The following is a 20,965-nucleotide window of genomic DNA, read 5'->3' as shown; positions in this document are numbered from 1 at the left end:
CTTTGCTTTATTGATATATCAAGGTGTTCTCTCTTTCTGTTGTAAATTATGCAACAGCATTTTCCCTTTTGGCACTATAGTTTAGCTGCAAATGCTTAGGAAAGGTCATTCATTATTTTAGGCTGCAGGATTATCATTTACCTAGATTGCTGTTGTAGAATCCAGGTGGCCAAAGGTGTCGATTTAATACCTGGTCAAGGTTTCTGGTTCCTGTGAACAATAGGAACAAGTATAGCTTAATATATTTGTAACTTCAAATTTCATATGAATAATAAGGATTTTCATAGACTAGCTTTGGAGTCTAATGAGATATACACATTTTTGTTAAATGTTCCATTGAACACATAAAATTACTTTAGAGAGCTCTCAAAGGTGTGGTTTAAAGGTGCGTGCATGCGTGTCCAGAAGTAGTGCTATGAGTCAGTTATTCATTGGTTATGCCCATTACAGAATGGTGTCTGAAAGTTGGACATGGGGACATGTAGTTGTTGGGGCTGTTTCCAACTATCACCAGAGGCTAAACTGCCATTTAGTGAATAATTAATATCTGAGGGCTTATGAATTCACAGACTTTTGTTAATTGTTTTGCTATTAATAAAGGAGAAGAGGTCAGCAGGAGCGTATTTATGGGAAACAAAAGGTACAAAACAGCTCTACTTACAGCTCTAGGGGCAAGAAGGTGATCCAGTATGGGTGGGCACTTAATCAAAGAACAAGCTTATAATTTGGGGCATCCAGAAGAAATAGGCCCTGGTAGAATTTTACACCAGCTCCCGGTGCTACTACAGAACTCCTTGGAACCTAATTGCTGCCCCTCAGACAGTTCTAGACCTAGAGGAATAGCTGATCATGACAAGAAAATGGGTATTGATGAAAGCCTGGGATGGACAGCTGATGGCTTTGAGTCAGAGCTTTCTGGCAACAGGATTTGGACAGAAGGAAAACTATCCCTCTGGTTCCAGAGTTGTTCCTGTGTACCTTGGTGCCCACTTAGAAATTAATGGGCCAGTGAGACTATTTATAATGCAATGAGAAAGACAGTATAGGAGGAAGGATTGGGAAGAAGGAAATCAGGAAATAATAGACCTAGAAATGATAAACCTTGTGTTTTTGTTTTGTTGTTTATTTTGTTGTTGTTGTTTTATTACTTCAAAGATAGCATAATTTTGAAACACCCTTTCTGAATTGAAAGAAATATAGTCAGCATCAAAAGAGTAAAAATGGTAGACCAGATGTTTGAATTCCATTCTAGGACTGAATTTCATGATAATGCTGTGACAGGTGTTAAAGGATCTAGGCTCATGCTGGCTTTCCCTTTACCCTGGCTGTCTTCTGATTTGTCTTGGCCTTTCTACTGGAATAGCCAGTTGTGTGCAGAGATAATACATTTCAAATGACTGCTGAAACGTGTGAGTAGAAGAGGGAACATTGGGGCTCGAAAAAAGTAAAGTGGGGGCTGGATGGATTGTCACTTGAATTGACTAGAACTTATTTCTAAATTGATTGCAGATTTACCTTGCTGTTCTTGAGGGTATCTGACAAACATTTCTTTTCCTATTTTGGACATCCAAACATTTGGGGTATTGATGGTGTTCTCTATATGTTGGTTAAAAAGCTGTTGTTTATGGTTATGATCATTGATAGGTGTTAGGTTTGAACCAGTTATGAATGGGCTTTGACTACACACTTGAGTATCCTGTCTTCTAATTGCTGATCTCTACGCAGGTGGAAGAAACAGTGTAAACTTTAGGTTTAACTGATACAAGTGAGGGTTTTAAAAAAAAGTTGAAGTTCACAATCTTTGATAGCAGCTTGGAGATTAGGGATTGAGGGAAACTGTAGGCTCTTGGAGCAGAGCCTGTGCCTGCTCGTCATCCAGTCTAGAAGTCTTTGCTCCTTTGTTTGTCCTCTGCCATGTTCCTGCTTGCCTTAATTTTCTGTGCAGCATCTCTGAGGCAGCTTCGCCAAGTGTGACCCTCCAGGCAGGTTTGGGTGCACTTGTAAGAGTGTAAAAGCAAGCCTTAACCCTCTGTAAGTGGTGTTTACATTTTCATCCCTGATTTATCTGATCCAACGTTCCAGGAGAAAATTACATATTATGACTTGTTTAACAGCCTAAAACCAGAAGGGAAAAAAATATTGAAAGAGATACTTAAAATATCATTTGAGCAGTATCTCCTGCATACACAGCAGTAGGTGGGATCAAGGGAGATGGTGTAGATAATCTTACCATTGACCTCTTGATTCGGCTGATGCGTATCACGATTCTAACCTTACCTAAATGTAGTAGTTGGAGTGTTAATTTTATTTGGCTGCTATGTGTGTGAGACATCTTGTCTGAGAGATTTTAATTGTACCATTGAGTAAAACTAAAACTGTGAATTGTGATGCACTGATATTACAGCAGAAGAACAAGGTTTAGTTTTATATGGTTTCTTGTTTAGAGTTATTAACTATATGGAGGAATAAATGTCTTTTAAATATTTTAAAACATTACAAAACCCACAATGTAAAGTTGCCACGAGGCAGCCAAAAATAATACATATGGCATTCAGGAGAGCAGTTGCTAATTGGCTGCTGCCTGAGAAAATGGTACACTTGGCGTCTACTTAACACTGTGGGTTTGGCAGAGAGCCAGGTTTGGGGTCAGGTTGTTGTGAATGAAGCTGCATGTGGTTAGGGAGGAGTTAAAATGATTCATGTCGTAGGAGCTGTAGCCCATCGAGTAGCAGCATGGGCCTAAGTGCATGAGTCCTCGTCTCCCTGGCCGCCTTCAGCTCGCACCGCACTCATCCTCACAAGAACGGCCCGTGCTGCCTTGGTCCTGCCTGTTTTGTGTTCCTTTGGGAGTAAATCATTACTTTTGGATTATTCTGATAGTTGGTTTTAAGCATGTGCCTAAAAATTATCTTTTGTTGCAGAAGGACTCTGGAGAGGAGGTAGAAGTTGAGGAATTCTATGTGAAATACAAAAACTTGTAAGTAAACTCTGACTTTTTTTCCTTTTAATCGGGATTCCCAATTAAGTTCCAAATAAGGATTTAAAAAGTAATTGGAAAAATGAAGCAGGAAGTGGGAATTGGGAAATATTAGTATGGTTTATTTAGTGCTTTGGAGGCCATTGCTTACTAACTCTTTTGTCTTTGAAATTTCATGAATTTAATTTTTCTGGAAAATGTGTGATTGGTATAAAAGTTGAATAGCTTACATGTATAACCAAGAAATTCTTTTCAGAAGGGATAAAACCTCCTACAATAAGAGAAAAGTGAGTCAAGTAATATTTGCGTGTCCTCTGAGAGTGACTCTTCCTCCTCTGCCAGGCACTTGAGATGAGATATCTACTGTCAGGGGAGGGCTCTAGAAAATCATGACATCATTCACGTTTTGAAATGCAGTCAGCTGTGATTTTGTTTGTCTCTTTTTGTTTAGTAAATCCGAATGCATAACTTTTTAGGAAACTGAATTAAGAACACAGTGGGTTGTTGTTGTTTACTGTAGACTGAAGACCAGACTCATTTTGAAAAGGCAGTGTGGTTATGGGGATCAGTAGTCATCTGGCTGAAGAAGTTTGTGGCCTTTTTCTAGTCTAAGCAACCATCACAGAACAAGGACAGAAGTCTTCATGGATGATGTAAAAATTAAACCTCAAGTACCGTATTAATAGATTCTAGAATTTAAAGAGAGGCTTCTGGGAGTTGCTGTCAAAACAGCCTAAGAAAATTTACCCCACTGTTAGAATGTGAAAGCATCGGGCCCATGGTTTCTGTCACCCTCCTTTGTGGCAACCAGCACTGTGTTAATAAGCTAATAGAGTTGTGCACTTCTGAGCAGGACCTCTCCCCAAGTGAAAAGATGCAGAAGTCTCTTGCCAGTGTCATTGGGGGAGTGCAGTGACATACAGAATACAGCAATAAAAAAATGCTTGGTCTGTATTAGACGGGTGTTGTCATCATTTTGTACTTAGAGCAAGATGAGTGTGCGCGTGTAGAGATGATACATATGATGGGATTTCCTGCAGGGTCATTTGAGGGAGGTGTCAGGATTGGTGAGGAGATAACTACGTTAGCCAGAGTGAGTTCTCCGGTAGACTTATCAAAGCAGACACAGAGCAGAGAAGTTTAAGTATTGATTCCCACAAAGTGGCACCACCAGTAGGCATCCATGTAGGACAGCCTGTAGAAGCAGAGCTTCAGGGGCTTGACTGGTTCGTGACTAGGTACCGCTGCCAGGCCAGGGGAGGCCTGCCATCGTTTGTCGTTCATGGGAGATGATGCACATGGAGTTCTGAGAAAGAGCTTTTCTGTCTGATAGTATTGAGTTCTAAGGGAAATTAAAATTTCCATAAAATTAACAGTTTCCATTGACCTTTTATTTTTGACATAATTTCAGATTTACAAAAAAAATTGCAAAATGGGATAAAGAATTCCTATTTTCCTTTTTGTAATTAAAAAAGTATCTTCTGGAAAGATATTTTTGAGACTCTTAAATGTGCTAATGGTTGCTAAGTGGTGATTTACTAATTCTATCACCCATTCTAAATGTATTAGTTGGGTTCCTGCTGTAAGGGAGAATTTGACCTAAATTTGCTTCTTTGTAGCTCTGTAGACTTGCAGAGTCTTATTTTATTCAGTGGGCCATCATTATTATCATATCATTATTTATGATAAAACTATTTGCTCACATTATTTCAAGTTTGACCAGTGGGAACCCCTTCAGGCTGGGTCCTATTTCCCTTTGCCTTGTCCCCATCCTTCTTTGAGCACTTCCTTGCTCTCTGGCACCAGAGGATATTCCAGACTCATGTTGTAATTTACTTCTTTAAGTCCTGGAATAGGTAATTTCTCCAAAAGCCTTGGTTGTTTCTACTGGAGAACGGCATTTAGAAACCACAATCTGAGTCCTAGGTGTGCTCATTACTGCAGGGGAGTCAGTGCTCCTGGGGCCTCTCCGTGGAGAGGGCTAGGTGGGCCCCCTGCACATGTCCATGTGTGTGCGTGCACATGTATGCAATACAGGTTACATGTACACACATATGTTTGTTACACATACACACATAACTTCTGTGTACCTACGTGTCTACTTACCTAACAGTGGTGAAAATCAATGCCTTTATAGCAATAGTTTTGGTTTTACATATTATTTTAAAGATTAATTTGACAGAGACATAGCGAGAGAGGGGATACGAGCATGGGGGGGTGGGAGAAGGAGAAACAGGCCTCCTGTCAAGCAGGGAGCCCGATGCAGGGCTCGATCCCAGGACCCTGGGATCATGACCTGAGCCAAAGGCAGACACTTAACAGCTGGGCCACCCAGGCACCCAATTTTGGTTTTATTTCAGAAGCATGACAGGGTTCATTGAGTCCTTTCACCTTCCAATAGTAATGATTCCCTTCTTCAACCAGGAGACACCTGGCTCTTATTATCTCTACTGTCTTTGTTTATTTGTCAGTTCTATAATATATAGGAAGTGTTTTCTAATTTATTAGATCATATTTTTTGTGAAAAAGAAGGCTACCAGGTATAAAGTTCATTCAGTGTTTAGAATTTTTTGTGCTTAGCCAAAGGGTTTTTAGAAGCTAAATACTTGGTTCAGAATTTCCTTGGGTTAATTCTTCCCCTCCCCTTGCGCCCCTTTCAGGGTGACTGTGTTATTTATTTGATACTCAGTTTGGTCTTTAGTTTCTATCTGTATCTGTATTCCATTTTAGCACCCCATCATTCTTTTTCTTTTCTTTTTTTTTTTCAAGATTTTATATGTTTATTTGAGAAAGAGAGAGAGAACACAAGCAGGGGGTAGGCCAGAGTTTGGAAACGGACAGGCAGACTCTCCGCTGAGCAGGAAGCCAGACACAGGGGTCAATTCTAAGACTGTGAGATCGTGACCTGAGCCAAAATCAAAATCAGACTCTTAACCACCCAGGTGCCTCAACTACCCACCATTCTTGTTGATCTTACTTATTTTCTTTATTTCAAGGTCACAAATTATTCACATGGTTCAAAAGTCAGAACTTCTACATAAGGGTACTCAAAGACACATCCTTTTCTCTTCCCCTCAACCCCTCAATCCCTACTTACCGTCTCATTACTCCCAGATTTAGCCTTTCTGTACTTTTGGGCATGAACATGCAGATAATGTGTGTGTGTGTATGTGTGTGTGTGTGTGTGTGTAAATATTTATACATAAAAAATATTTTATACATATAAAATATTATTTTCCCCCTTTTCCTTACATACAAAAATAGCAATGATCAGTAGATATTTGCACTTGGCTTGTTAATAATACTATATTTTGGAAGTTACTCAATATTGATTCATAAGGTCTTCTTCATTCTTTGTTACTGCTGTGTAATACTCCATGGCATGGCTGTATCATCGCTCATCCAGCCAGTCTCCTGTGTGTGTGGGCGTGTAAATGGCTTCCGATGTTTTATAGCTACAGACAGTGCTATAGCAAATATTCTCATGCCTGTATATTATCAGATTGTTGGAGGCACAGTTTGAGGATGAATTCCTAGGAGTGGGGTTGCTGTATTCAGAGGAGAAAATATATGTAGTTCTGTTAGGTATTGCCACATTCCCTTTCATAAGAGTATGGCCCTCTGCATTCCTACTGACGATGTAAGAGACCACCTCTCTGCCTACAACCTATCCAGCGTAGTGTGGTGGTTTCACTTTTTGCAAGAAATTGTATTTCGCTTTTGATTTTTTTTTTTAAATTTATGAATGAGAATATCTTTTTGTAAGTTTTATGACCATTTTTGTATTTTCTTTAATCAGTTGCATGTTCATGTCTTCTGCCCACTTTTCTGTTGTGCTTTCGTCCTTATTCTGTGTTCTATGTTGCAACTGTGATTTCCTAGTTTCAGTGGTCCTTTGACTTTTTGTTTTTATTGCACTGTAAATTAATTTTTTTGTAGTTAAGTTTATTAATCTTTTCTCTTATTGGACATTGCTCTTGAGCCATAGCTAGAAAGCTTTTCCCTACCACCAGCTTAAAGAGGAATTTGCTGTGTTTTCCTCTGGTATCTGCATGTTCTCGTTTTCTGTATATAGGGGCTTAAACATCCACTTGGTGTTTATTTTGGGTATGGTATAAAGTATAATAATTCTTGTTCCAATTTTATACTTTCCCAAATATTGTTGTTCTAACACCATTATTGAAAAGTCCATCTTTGTCCTGGTGGTTTGAGATGTAACCCTTATCATGTGCTAAATTTACATATTTATTTGGAAACATATTTGTACCTTTTTTTTTTTTTTTAAGAGAGTGAGCAGGGGCAGGGCAGAGGGAGAGAGAGAATCTCAAGCAAGCACTGCACTGGGCTTGATCTCATAATCCTGAGATCCTGACCTGGGCTGAAATCAAGAATCGGGTGCTCCACCCAGGAGTCCTGTATCATATTTTAATCCTTTGGTCTGCCTGTCTGTTCCTGAGCCAGTAGCACACTGTTTTACTCATAAAGGCTTAAATTTTATTTTAATATCTGGTTATGTAGTTTCCCCTAAAAACTCTTCCTTTTTAGTATTTTCTTGGATGTTCTTGCAAGTTTATTTTTATATATAAGTCAGTATTAACTTGTCTAGCACCATAAAAATGCTTGTTTATGGGACGCCTGGGTGGCTCAGTTTTTAAACATCTGCCTTTGACTCATGTCATGATCCCAGGGTCATGGGATCGAGTCCCACGTCGGGCTCTCTGTTCAGTGGGGAGCCTGCTCCTCCCTCTGCTTGCTCTTTCCCTGCCTGTGCTCTTTCTGTGACAAATAAATAAATAAAATCTTTTTAAAAAATGCTTGTTTATGCATTTATGGATTTATGGTTTATGACGTTGTGTCATGCCATCTAAAAATAAGGATGTCTTTCTAGTTGGTTCAGCTCTATTTTTGTGTCTTTTAGAAGGGTTTTAAATATTTCCTTACATAAATTTCACACATTTTTTGTTAAGATTTATGACTAAGCATTTAATCTTTGTTGATAACGTAAAAGAGGTTTTCTCTACTGTTGTTTGTGTAAATGGAAGCTATTGATTTCTGTGTGTTAATTTTATATCCTGGTACACTGCTAAATTATTTCATTTTATTATTTGAATTAGTTTTCAAATTGATTCTCTAGGATTTTCCAGTAATATAATCATACCGTTTGCAAATAGAGATAGTTTTATTTCTTACTTTCTAATTACTTTTCCCCTTGTTGTTTTCTCTTGTCTAATAACATTGGCTAATGCCTCAAATACAATATTGAATAATAGTAGAAGCTGTGGACATCCTTGCCTTGTTTCTGATGTTAGTGGAGGAGGCCGTGGCTTTTCTCCATTTAGTAAAACAGAGTCACTGTCCAAATATTTCAGCCCAGTTTGCAAGAGGAAGAATGACACTAGAGGCCTGTGCTCACGTTCCAGCCACACTGATGGTGCTGGAAAGGCATGTGTACCTCAGCAGACACACATTGTTGACTTGCACCTGTGCCTTTTTCTATCCAAGAAGGAGATTAGACTCAGTTATTTTTAAAATACTTGTTTCTTGATAATATGCAGAAACAGTATTGCGTATTACTTACTGGAAATTAGGAAAATACTTGAAAGTAGAAAAGAAAATACTTGCAATCTTACCACCCAGAAAATATCATTCTCAACATATTGTTGCATTTTCATCTAGTCTCTTTTCTCTGTGTGCGTGTGTGTACAGGTTTTATATCGACTCCCAGCCTATCAGGGCATACGTATTTAACGTCCTTATCTCCCTCAGTCAATTGTACAAGCACTAAATCAGTCCTACCTTTTGCATATTAGACTTTACATAAATATAAATGATACAATACTTAATATTGTAAGCCTTTCCCATGTCATTAATCATTTTTGACAGATTTTAGAATGGCTGCGTAACTTCTAAGAGTAGTAGTACCTTGATTTTGAAATAGGTGCATATTCAGGCACCTCATTTCTTTTCAATGTCCTCACCAGAAAGAGAGATAAGAGATAGTCCAGGCTATCTGGGGCAGGGAGAAAATGATGGTACAAAAGAATATTGAAATAGCAAACCAAAGAATGTCAAAGCTACCATAAAATATTGACTATATACCTTTGAGTCTCGGAGAAGTAAGAGGGAGGGTGAGAGTGTTCGAGATAGGGTTAGAGAGAACACCTGTGCTTGGAGCGGGCCGTGGGAGTCTGAGGAGGAGGGCCTTGCCCTGAGTGAGGACCAGGTAGACAGTAGAGAGCGACAAAATCACAGTGTTCCAAGAGACGGCATTTCACAGCTCCTGGAAGAGTGAGGCTGGGCGGGCAGAAACTGCCCAGGGGCTGGTGGGGCATGGGTGTTCAGACAGTAGGTGAGGGTTTTCGTCCTTTGGATTGCTCTGGAAGGACTAAGTTATGTTTACCTTTGCTGTTTTAAATCAGAATTCTCTTAACTTGATAAAAACCTTTTATTTCTCAATTAATGATAAAAGGCTCAAAATGTAAATTCATAATTAAGGCCACCCTGTAGTGCTAATTGTTTTGTATTGAAGTGTAATCCGTTCACTTATGAAAACAGCTTTTGTTAGTAGGTCCTTTTCTTTTTTTAATGGGAGATAAATAAGAGAGCTGGAGCTCAGGACGGAAGACAGATTTCAGGCACAATTATTGATTTTTTTCTTATTCTCAAACATGAATAATTGTATTGAGTGTTGATCAGCAGCCTCTATTAGTAGGTGAACTGCTTATTTCATTAATTATTTAGTTGATTTTGGGGGAATAACAAGGTTATTTTCTACATGTTTCAAGTATATTATTTTATTCTTTTAGCTCTTATCTTCATTGTCAATGGGCATCTGTAGAAGATCTGGAAAAAGATAAGAGAATTCAGCAAAAGATCAAACGATTTAAGGCAAAGCAGGGCCAGAACAAATTCCTTTCAGAGGTATGAAATACCCAGTTAATTTTCTTAAGTAGTAACCTTATTAAAATGTTCTGAATTTTGAGTTTTAGGTTAAGCAAATTACTAAGAAATACTAGTTTCCCTCATTTGGTGCTGTTACTTGCATATTGGTAACTGGTTATTGCTAAAAAATAATTGGTAAACAGGAAATTTCTCATTCTTCCTATTGCTTAGTCTAGAAGATACTGGTCCCTATGATATTATGTGGAAATATGATGGTATCATTAAAATCTTGTAATGAAAGTCCAGTTAGCCGATGATGATAAAAGCTGTTAAAAGTTCTATTAAGACTTAGTGAGGTATAAAGACTCTACAGTGACTATTAAATACAGTTTCTAGAATATAAGTTACTTCTGTTAAGGAAAGTATGTGGCCGATTTCTTCTGTTCAGGTTAATGCCTGATTACAGACTTTACCAAACTTATTCTTACAAATAATGTGCTATGGTATAGAAATTGGTGTTGTGTCTTTGCCTGTCTCGCTTTATCCTAAGTTATTGATGATGAAAACGTAACCATACCTAGGGCAGGGAAGAAAATCTGCATTTTTTTGAAAGAAGTGTTATGATCCCCTTCAGCCCACTCGATTGCATTAAAAAATGCTTTTGCAGACTACTTACTGGGGTCTCTGGACTTTTGCTCACCAGTTTGGTTTCACTTACAGCCTCAGGAAGATAAAAGAGAAACCTTCACACTGAAAGATTAAACTTGCTGATTTATTAGTTTTCCTCTCCATAAAGGAGTTAACAGAATGTAAACTGTAAAGAAGTGTGAAATTTGATGCAAAATAATACCTGTTTAACAACCTACTTCACACCCCCTCCCCTTTTTGGACATGGAGGGGTGAGGACGGAAGAGTGTTCAGTATTTTTATGTCATAAAATCCTTATAATCTGAGGTGAGAAGTCTGTGTTCTCCTGGAATCTGATTTCCGTGCTCCCAACAGGCAGATTGTAAAGTTTGTATTAGATGTGTGATTAGGTGGTGGTGGTTTTATTGGGCATATGTCTCATCACCACCTTTCCTGATCTGAGTATTCAGCTTCTTTGCAGTGCAGTAATTAACACTGAGGGGAATGGCGTCATCACATGTGACTCACCTCTTGGAGAATATCTAAGTGTTGTTTTTTTTGGAAGGGCAGTTCCTAAGAAATATCATAAAGTCCCCTATTTTTGTGCCCTTCTTGATGATTAAATGTTGGTGACATTGGGCAAGTTGAAATCATCGGCTTTCTTTTAGAAAGAGACATATGTTCTGTTGACTTTTTTTCTATGGATCAGTGTAGGGATAAGGAAAGAGTGTAGTGGTAGCTGTCTCCCCCATCCCCGGCCCAAACCCCATCCCTAAGTCCTGGTTCTGTTTATGAAATTTGTTTGGACTCTGCTGGTGTCAGTTGCAATTTAGGGATTTGTACCTAGCCCTACCTATGTAGCTTTATCTATTTGGGTCTCCCTATATGAATAACCTGTACCACAACTGAAATACATTATCTTGAGTGGTAACTTGGCAACTAGACATCTTAATTTTTGTCCCAAGTGGAAGTAGCATAAACTCCCGTCTGAAAAAGTGATCTGAGGGCAAGCCCAAAAGGATAGCAACTCCCTTCCTCTTTCTCGTTTACAGACAGACACACATACGCACACACATGCGCAGACACACACATACAACGGGCACACATGCACGCACACTCGCGCGCACACACACACACACCCTGTTCCATATACAGTCCCGGCTTCAGGTGTCCCATGGTTCTGCTACTTTGGCATTTTTAATTATGACGGCTTTTGCATTCTTTGTTTCAGCTTAGGCACCCTTGTAAGTCCGCTGCCACTGAAATCTGTGTTTAAATTGGAAATTGCATCTCATGCACGATGATGCAGGTTACTCACTAGCAGGTTGGAAGTGTTCAGGAATAAGGTGAAGGATTTTAATTCATCAATGAAAGCTGCTGTTTAAGAACAAGGTGTCTTAAAAGGAGCTTTTATCATCAAAACCTAGTTTATGGAAAGTTTTCAGTGTTCATGCTGTATATGAATAATGCATACAGTTGTATGCCTGAACCTAGAAGCTTTTGACAAAGCCAGTGCATTAGTACATTAACATTTTAAATGAACTGAACATTTCAATGAATTTTTTGCCTTACTAATCAACGCTGTGTAAGGGCCCGAGGCATTTGAAACACATTTTTGTATTTCTAATTCTTTTTTTCATAATTCAGAGTTCAAAGGACCCAAACCAGATGTTTTAAATGGACACAGTAGCCCAGAGAATGTTTGCTATCCTTGAGCCGACTGTGACCAAACAGCTTATCTTTTCAACCTGTAATTTAGAGGATATGAACAGTGTCTAAGTGACTTCTAATATGTCTTGCAGAAGCCTTTTAATTGCAGTTATGGTACTGATGAATATGTCTTCTGTTTTCTGACTGGCCTGACTCTGACTTCTTTAAAGTATGGCATAGTCTGTAATTTCTCTTTGAGCCATATTCTGTTACTTTATTATTTTATAGGCGATAACTTGCAAGCAAGTTAGTATTACTATACTTTTATAAAGATTGTTAATGCGTTGGCTAAATAACCCAATTATTTAAGCCTCATTTCTTTAGCCTTAATATTTTTAGCCAGATGCTCTATTTTCAGTGCAAATAAATCATTAGAATGCTTAGATTAATGATAAGACTATATTCAAATGAGGTACTAATATTGATAGGCAAAGATGACCAGACCCACTAAACTGTTCACACTAAAATAGGAAATTCACTGGTTTCAGTGTTCTTAGCTTTGGAATAGCATTCTGTAAATGATGCTAGAAGGCCTCAGACAACTCCAGCAGTTCAGAGACTCCAATCGCACTTACTGTGCATGGCTCCGAGTCTTTATTGCAAGCATAGTTTCGAGAATGCTAAATGCAGTGCATGCCATAAGCCTTTTGGATTGCTCATTAGTGAATTGTAATTTCACACTTCATTTAAAATATTCTTAAACATTCTCTCACAGTAAAAAGGTTTCACACAGTAATTAAAAGACCCAGTTAACAAAGTCTGAGAAGTCTGATTTCCTCATGGGGAATGATTTTGCTAAATTGTAGCATTTCAATTAATATAATAGAATTTGCCAAATATCAGTTTTATTTTGCTGTGACCCAAAATATTATTGTCTGGCGAAAAGTGAAATAACGTTTACTCTCAGGAATTAAATAAACATTTTAACTTTTTTGTCCTTTGGTGCAGATTGAAGATGAGCTTTTTAATCCAGATTATGTGGAGGTTGACCGGATAATGGACTTTGCACGTAGCACAGATGAGCGGGGAGAGGTAACAGAAGATCATTTGTATTAGGGGGCAGTGACTCAGACGGCTTATGTGTGTTTACAGAGAGTGATTATAGAATCCTAGATCTCGTCCTGGTTAGAGCCTTGGATCGTGATACAGTTGGTCTAAATTTAACTGAAACTTATTGACTGTTAGTTTTATGACCTAATAATAGTGCTAAGTGTGTTCTTTGTTTACTGTGAGAGCTTTTAAAAGAAATCAGTTTTCAATATGAATCAAATACATTGGCATTTTACATGATTTCAGAATGTGATCAATAAAGAAGAATACAGTACGGTTTAGTATAAACCCAGAATGAAGCGCAGATTTCCCATACATAATTAAGAGTGCTGTAAGATGTAGCAGAATGGAATTTAATGTTACTTAACATTGTACATCCTTAGTGAAGCTGATGAACCTCATTTAATGTACTGCACAGAGGACAACGTAAAATAATCTTTATGAGATCTTGGCATTTCTCATGTTGCTTTGCAAAACTCTGTGAGGTTGTAAGGATGGTTGATTAGGGCGGTAAAAGTGAGGACGAGTCTAGTGCCTGAGCTTACTGTCTCAGTAATGATGTATGCACCACCATGAGTTCTGTCATTCCTGGCTTCTTCAAGTTAAGTTCGTCTTATATAAAATGTTTAGATCTTGCTTATCTAGTGAGAGTCTGCAGTGAGCTTCCTTTTTTCCCCCCCAAACTCTGTGTCATGAAGTCCATGATTTTTTAAGGACCATATCCGTAATGTGATGTTTACTTTTCTAGCTTTACTTGGCTGTACTTAAAAGAAAATTGTTTTATCGCATATTTATGTAGTACAGTGAATGTTTTTAACATCACTACCAGGTCAGAGTACCTTAATCTTGAAGTGAATGCTTGACAACCCAAGTATTTTCTAGAGGAAAGACAAAGGAAATCCTGTTGATCTGCATTACCCCAAATATTTTGTTTTCCAGTCTACAAGAGCCCACTTTATTATTTATTTGTTTGTTTTTTAAAGTTTCAATTATGTAATCTCTACAGTCAACATGGGGCCCAAATTGACATCCCCAAGATCAAGAGTTGCCTGCCTTCCGACTGAGCCTGCCAGGCACCCCTCAAATACTTTATTTTAATGTGATTGAATACAAGTAATACTTACTCTTTAAGAAAAAGGCAGAGATGGTAATAAGCTTGTTTCTCATTCCTTAAGAAACTAGCCAGTATTGTAAACATACTATGATGATTTACCATATAAGTCTGAATCAGACACCTGATAAATGATTTTGCACAGGTAAGAATAAGGCTTAAAATTCAGCTGTGTTATTTCCTGGCCATTTCTTCATATTTTTTGGCTTTTCAACATAGCAGTGAATTAGATAAAAATTAGCTGGTTCTCATGATACCTAGTAATATTATTTCCAGTTTACACTTGTTACGATTTAACTAGGGATGACTGTGTTATGGTCGCAGTTTTAAATAAACTTCTCCCAATTCACTCTCACTGTTGCTGGGGTGTAGTATCTATCAGGAAGTAGGGGTGTGTGTGTGTGTGTGTGTGTGTGTGTGTGTTTCCATCCAATGAATCCAATTCTAATTTATTCCAATCTGGCCCAGCCGGTGACTCACTACCTGGTGAAGTGGTGCTCCCTGCCATATGAAGACAGCACTTGGGAGCTAAGGCAGGACATAGATCAAGCGAAGATCGAAGAGTTTGAGAAACTAATGTCCAGGGAGCCAGAAACAGAGCGTGTGGTAAGACTTGGCTAACGGTGAAGGATTTAATTTGAAAATAGCCTACTGTGGTGTGGCCTTGGAGAAACCACTAATGGGATTTACTATATTTGAAACAGGAGCGACCTCCTGCTGATGATTGGAAGAAATCGGAGAGTTCCAGGGAGTACAAAAACAATAACAAACTCAGGGAATACCAGTTGGAGGGAGTAAACTGGCTACTTTTCAATTGGTACAACATGTATGTACAGCACGTTTTTCTTCACCTGTATGAAGGCCTGTAGCTGTTCTCTTTTGTAGTCACTGAAAATATTGATCAAGTAATGTCACACTTTAATGTCTAAAAAGAATGATGAAAAACAGCTAGGATTGGAAGTATGCTTCATATTTATCTGACAAACATTAATGGAGAGATATTAATAGAAGTATGTAGAAATGATTTTTATGCCTTAGAGGATTTTGTTGAAAAAGAAATGTATTTGGTCGAACTAAGAGAACATTTGAGATATGCATTTGTGATTATAATAGTATGTATTTTGTGAAAAGAAAGCAGTGTCTAATATTTGTGCTTACTAAACTTCTTGTGTTTTATTTCCTTCCCAAAGGCGAAACTGCATTTTAGCAGATGAAATGGGTTTGGGAAAAACTATCCAGTCCATTACATTTCTCTATGAGATATATTTGAAAGGAATCCATGGCCCTTTTTTAGTAATTGCCCCATTGTCCACAATCCCCAACTGGGAAAGGGAGTTCCGTACCTGGACAGAGTTGAACGTGGTTGTGTATCATGGGAGTCAAGCTAGTCGTCGGACCATTCAGTTGTATGAAATGTACTTCAAAGATCCCCAGGTATTCTTTATGCCTGTTATATACGTTTCAAGGTTCTGGATAGTAAAATGGTCTATGACATTTTGGGGGAAGGTCTAGATTTTACAAAATTGAGAAATTTGCTCTAGATTTCTTACCCAGTTGTGTTATATTTTCACATCTTGTAAGTATGGCTAATTTGTATAGCTTTGGTTATTCAGATTATCTGATCAGAATAAATGAAATATTTATCATTTAATGTTTTGATATGCTAATTGGTTTTATTTTGCAAGCCTAAGAAAAGCTAAACAAAAAATGGTGTTATTAAATATAAGTGGAAAGAATATTTTGTTAAACTATTACTAGAAGTAAAAATTACTAGGCATGCAATGAGTGAAATATACCCAAAGGGAAGAGCTTCTGCCCTCTTAGGAGCACTTGGTACAATTTTTTACTTATTTTTATTGCCTGTATACAGTTATTCTAGGATACCGACAGTAAAGCATTGTAAATGACAGGGAAGAATAGTATCTGCTAACATAGTTTTAAGCTGTAGGTGGTAAGGAGAAGTCATATTACTGGTAATAGGACAGAGTTTTTATAGTTTTGCTTTAAGTATAAAATCTACAGTTAAATACTTCAAGGAGAAAAATAATTGAAATCTGTTTTAGTATTTATCTCTACATTTGAGAGATAGTTAAAAGTAAATTTTTTTTTTCATTTTAGTACTTCAATAGTCAAAATTAAGTTACAAGAAAAAAAAAAAAGGTTTAAAACAGTAGTAAAGTTTTTAAAAGCTACCTTAGTACTTAATCCCCTTGGCTTTTTGCCTCTTTGGGGTCTGTAGGCTATAACTGGAATGACCACACTTCATGGCACTTTATTACATAAGATCTGTAGGGAAATTAGGTAGGAAATTTTACTAACAAATTTCAGATTTCTTTATAAAGGAAAAAGTTTTTAAAGCTCCCCTGCCAAACACCTGAAAAACAAAATACAGGTGTTACGTAAAATAAAGATGTCCCCAAAAGATAAATACATCTGTTTTATGCTATTTATTAATCAAAGTTAATGCAGTCTCTAATCCTAAATAATAATTTAGAACTGTTCTCATAGGGTCGAGTGATAAAGGGGTCCTATAAGTTTCATGCCATCATCACTACATTTGAGATGATTTTGACGGATTGTCCTGAGCTGCGAAATATTCCATGGCGCTGTGTAGTCATTGATGAAGCCCACAGGCTGAAGAATAGGAACTGCAAGCTGCTGGAGGGGCTGAAGATGATGGACTTGGTCAGTGATCGTCTTGATGACTCCATTGAACCCGCATAGAATCGTTACTGACTCAGTGTTCCCACTGCTCTGAATGTGACTGATACCTGTGTTTGCCAAGCCTGTCCAATATGGTGATACGTCCTCTCGAGCTTTTAGTTTCTCAGAAGTTGGTGCCATTCTTGATTCTTATGTTGTTGGCTGGTGACTTTGCACAGTTACAGTAGGGGATAGTCAGGATGCTTTCTCTGAAGTGAGTTTCAAATATTTGCTTTTGCCTTTTATTAATAAATATTGCCATTTCATAAACTGGTAGGCCAGGCTTTGTCCCAATCGTTATAGTGAAGCTATATTCTAGGGCTCAGTGGTTTTGACACATTGGATCCGGTAGGACTTGTAGGTGCAAGTTTTTTGCACGGGTTAATACCTGGCATTGGTCAAGTTCACAGAGATGTGTAGACGTTTGGGGCATTTTAAGACCTTGAATTTGATCTGGAGTTTTACGCCACACTTACCCCATCCTCTCCCTGCTTCCTAAGAGGTGGTCAGGTTTTCCTGATGCGATTTTTCTGGATTGTTTTTGGTAGGAGTATTATGGGATAATGTAGAGGTGTTAGGATTTGTTTGATTTTCTGTTCCATGCTTCTGTGTGTTTGGTTTCCTGGCAGAAATGACTTCAGTCATCCTCAGACTTCTTTGTTCTCTGTAGTTTGCAAGGTGGGTTTTGATCACTTGTTTTCATTTTTAATGTACATTTTAAAAGCTATGTTACTGTCATTCAGTATGTCTTGGATGTTTTGCTGAGTTTTTAAAAAGTGCAAAAGATTTTAAAATCTCTTTGATGTTGACTTCTGTAGATTAATTTGATCTCTTGTTAATTGAGAGTTTGAGATGGGAAGAACATTCTATACGTTCGTGGCTATAAATTTTTTTACTGAAGACTGGTGCCACCAAAAAAAACACTTAAAAGCTTTCTGTTGCAGCTGGTTCTTTGAAGCAATTTCTTTTATTCATTAGCCAGCGATTCTTTTAATTAAAAACAAAATCTAGTTTTATTTAAAGGGAAAAAGTCGGACTGAATTATTCTCTTAAGGATGGGATTTCCCATCCTAAGACCTTTCTCAAATCAGTTTTTATTGGTGACCAGTCCACAAAAGAAAGGAGAGCACTTACGAGACACTGACTAGTCTTGAAGACATAGGTGAGCATGTGGAAAATAGAAACTCTGCAACTGTATTTGGTCTTTCTGGGCAGCACCTGAGCTTTAACGTTTGCAGGCAAATGTGAGCGTTGGTGAGGTACTCTATGGCTACCTGAGTAGGGACCCATCTTCACAGTGGTCCATAGAAAAGACAGTACTATTTTCTGAAGGCTTAAATAGTTACCTAAGCGTATCTAAGTTGTTTCCTATTATTAGTTTCTGTGCTCCCAGGGAGTTGATTCTAACTGCAAACTATCTTCCATTGGTGCATACAGATGAGTTAAATGCTTCAACATCATATGGTCTGATTGTCATTGGGAGACGCGAAATGATTTTCTGTTGTTTATTAGTAACCCTTCATTAATGGATAGAATCTCTTACCCAGATAATTTTTCTGTTACATACTGCAGTGTTCCCTTTTTTTTCACATAATGGCACATCTAGAAAGTGGTAATGTTCTGTGTGTACATTACAGTATGTCCTCGTGGGGCAAGCTGAGAATGCTGCCCATGGCCGCAGGTGACTGGCTCTGGGATCCTGACTCTCAGCCCTGCTGGCTGCCTCAAGGACTTGCATACCTCTAACTCATTCTTGGCTCACCCACTGGGAATCTATGATAAGCAGATGAACAAAATAATAGTTTTTCTGATGATCAAGAATCTTAGAGGAGATGTTTTCAAGATGGAACACAGTATGGTTGTTTTGAATTAGAATGCAGTTGTATTTGTCTAGTTCTGAAGAACTCATTGGTTGGCCTTTAAGTCCTTACTTACAGTAAACACTATGAGAACTTATACACTGGCCATTTCTTATTCTTCTTTCCTGGAATTAGTCACGGCAAGAATAACAACCAGTAAGTTTACCAGCTGCAGAGGAGGTCGGAAGGGACCGCTGTTTCCCGCACTAGGACTCAGTGAGGATGAAGATGGGCTTGAGGAGGGTCATGTTCTAAGTGCATTCTCAGAAAGAGAGGGCCACTGAGTGTCTTCAGCTCTCCCATTGCAAAGGAAATGCTTGTGAAGATGATCTGTAGAGGGACAATTGTGGTCTCCACCATCCTCCACAGGAGCTCCGGAAAGCAGAGCTGTCTCCTTGTCCCTCGGTGACAAGGAGGGGATTCTCTGGAGGTGGTAGGAGTTCTTCATTGATTCTATCATCTCGTCATTGTCAGGAGGTCTCATACAAATTAAGGAGTCTGCTGAAATGAAATTAAATGGTCATCACTCCAGCAGAGCTAAAAAGAATGGTAATGTTTTCAAGCCAAAAGCATATTTGCTGACATAGTTGAGCTTGGAGGTGAGAAGCTTGCTGGTCCGAGTCTCTTACATGATGTTGCATGACACTCTGTGTATTCACCACGTGTTATTCCACAGTCACTTTCAAACGGAAACCTGGTTTTATTCCACTACTCATATGTAACCGTATGAAAATGTCTTGTGTGTAATCATTTGGGATAACTGGCTTTCAACAGCCCTTGAGGGAAAGTAGCGTAAAAAAGGAGTCCCTCTCGGGACGTCTGGGTTGCTCAGTTGGTTGTGGCCAGCTCTTGATCTCTGCTCAGGTCTTAATCTCGGAATTATGACTTTAAGTCTGCTGTTCAACTTAAAAAAAAAAAAAAAAAAGAACCCCTTTCCTTTTTTCAGGTACACTTATTTTGAAATGAGTAATTTAAAAAGGTTTTTTCTGAAGTATTTGTTTAGAGGTTAAGGATTTAATTCAGTCATAAGGGATAGGAGAAAATTGTGAGATAGTCTTTAGTATCAATATAGCTCTTTCCTGAGTCTGTGACAGTTTAAAAAAATTCTTTGATAAGGTAATTTAAAACCAAAGTATGTCAGAGACTATGGCCCATGTTACCCACCAGTATGGTTATATATTAGAATATCATCTCTCTTTTTTTTTTGAGAGGGGGGTGGGTGCAGAGAAAGAGGGAGAGGAAGAATCTTAAGCAGACTCCACAGCCAGCATGGAGCCCAATGCAGGCCTGGATCTCACAACCCTGAGATCATGACCTGAGCTGAAATCTAGAGTTGGACACTTAACTGACTGAGCCATCCACACACCCCTATATTAGAAAACCATGAACTGATTTGCAGACTCCTTACTCTTTGTGAATTTAGTGAGTCTGAAGATGACTTTGGTCTGTGTATCTTCCTGAGAGACATCTTTATTCAAAAGGGAGAAGAGGAGAAAGAAAAGCAAACTGAACTGCTTTACCTTACTTTCAGAGAACTTCCTTGACATAAAAGATATGGTGGATATTACAAAAATGAGTGTGTTTTTACCCTCCTTACATCACTTATCTCGTATTTACTGAGCATATATTCTCTAGTCGGCAACCAGGTCTTGTCAGATTGCACGTTAAGTCCGAATAATTTGAACCTACTAGAAGGTAGGGTCACTTTCTGAAATAGTTTTATTTGCTGTACTATGTATCAAGTGGCCAAACAAAATACTAAATAATAAGATCCTTAAGATTAATAAACTCACCATTGTTAAAACTGGTCACTGAGAAATAGCTCCTCTGTGTTGGATAAAAAAAAAAATACAAAGACGAGGATACAGATGCATAAGGAAAGTTAGAGCAAGAGCTCGTAAACAGGAAGAATTATCTTAAAGAAATAACCTAACTTGGTTCAAAGAAACAAAGTTAGAAATAGCATCTGCTTTAAAAAAAAAAAAAAAAAAAAGTGATTGTGGTATTTAAAACCAAGCTGACCTCTTCACTAGTTTGAAATTTTTG

At 38.1% G+C, this 20,965-nt stretch overlaps 1 protein-coding gene across 8 annotated transcripts in view; it reads left to right on the top strand.

The window, feature by feature from the left end:
• Positions 1-20,965, top strand: part of CHD7 (chromodomain helicase DNA binding protein 7) — a 186,714-nt gene that overhangs the window by 126,257 nt on the left and 39,492 nt on the right. For all 8 annotated transcript variants that reach the window (XM_059166380.1, XM_059166377.1, XM_059166378.1 and 5 more), the window contains 7 exons: positions 2,922-2,977; positions 9,784-9,898; positions 13,145-13,228; positions 14,826-14,963; positions 15,062-15,183; positions 15,548-15,791; positions 16,866-17,042. In XM_059166380.1, coding sequence (XP_059022363.1) covers positions 2,922-2,977; positions 9,784-9,898; positions 13,145-13,228; positions 14,826-14,963; positions 15,062-15,183; positions 15,548-15,791; positions 16,866-17,042 — 936 coding nt within the window. The remainder of the gene's footprint in view (positions 1-2,921; positions 2,978-9,783; positions 9,899-13,144; positions 13,229-14,825; positions 14,964-15,061; positions 15,184-15,547; positions 15,792-16,865; positions 17,043-20,965) is intronic.

This window comes from Mustela lutreola, chromosome 3, assembly GCF_030435805.1.
Source record: "Mustela lutreola isolate mMusLut2 chromosome 3, mMusLut2.pri, whole genome shotgun sequence".
Classification (NCBI taxonomy): Eukaryota; Metazoa; Chordata; class Mammalia; order Carnivora; family Mustelidae; genus Mustela; species Mustela lutreola.
The sequence above is the reverse complement of the archived record's forward strand: the minus strand, read 5'-3'. Positions and strand labels throughout refer to the sequence as shown.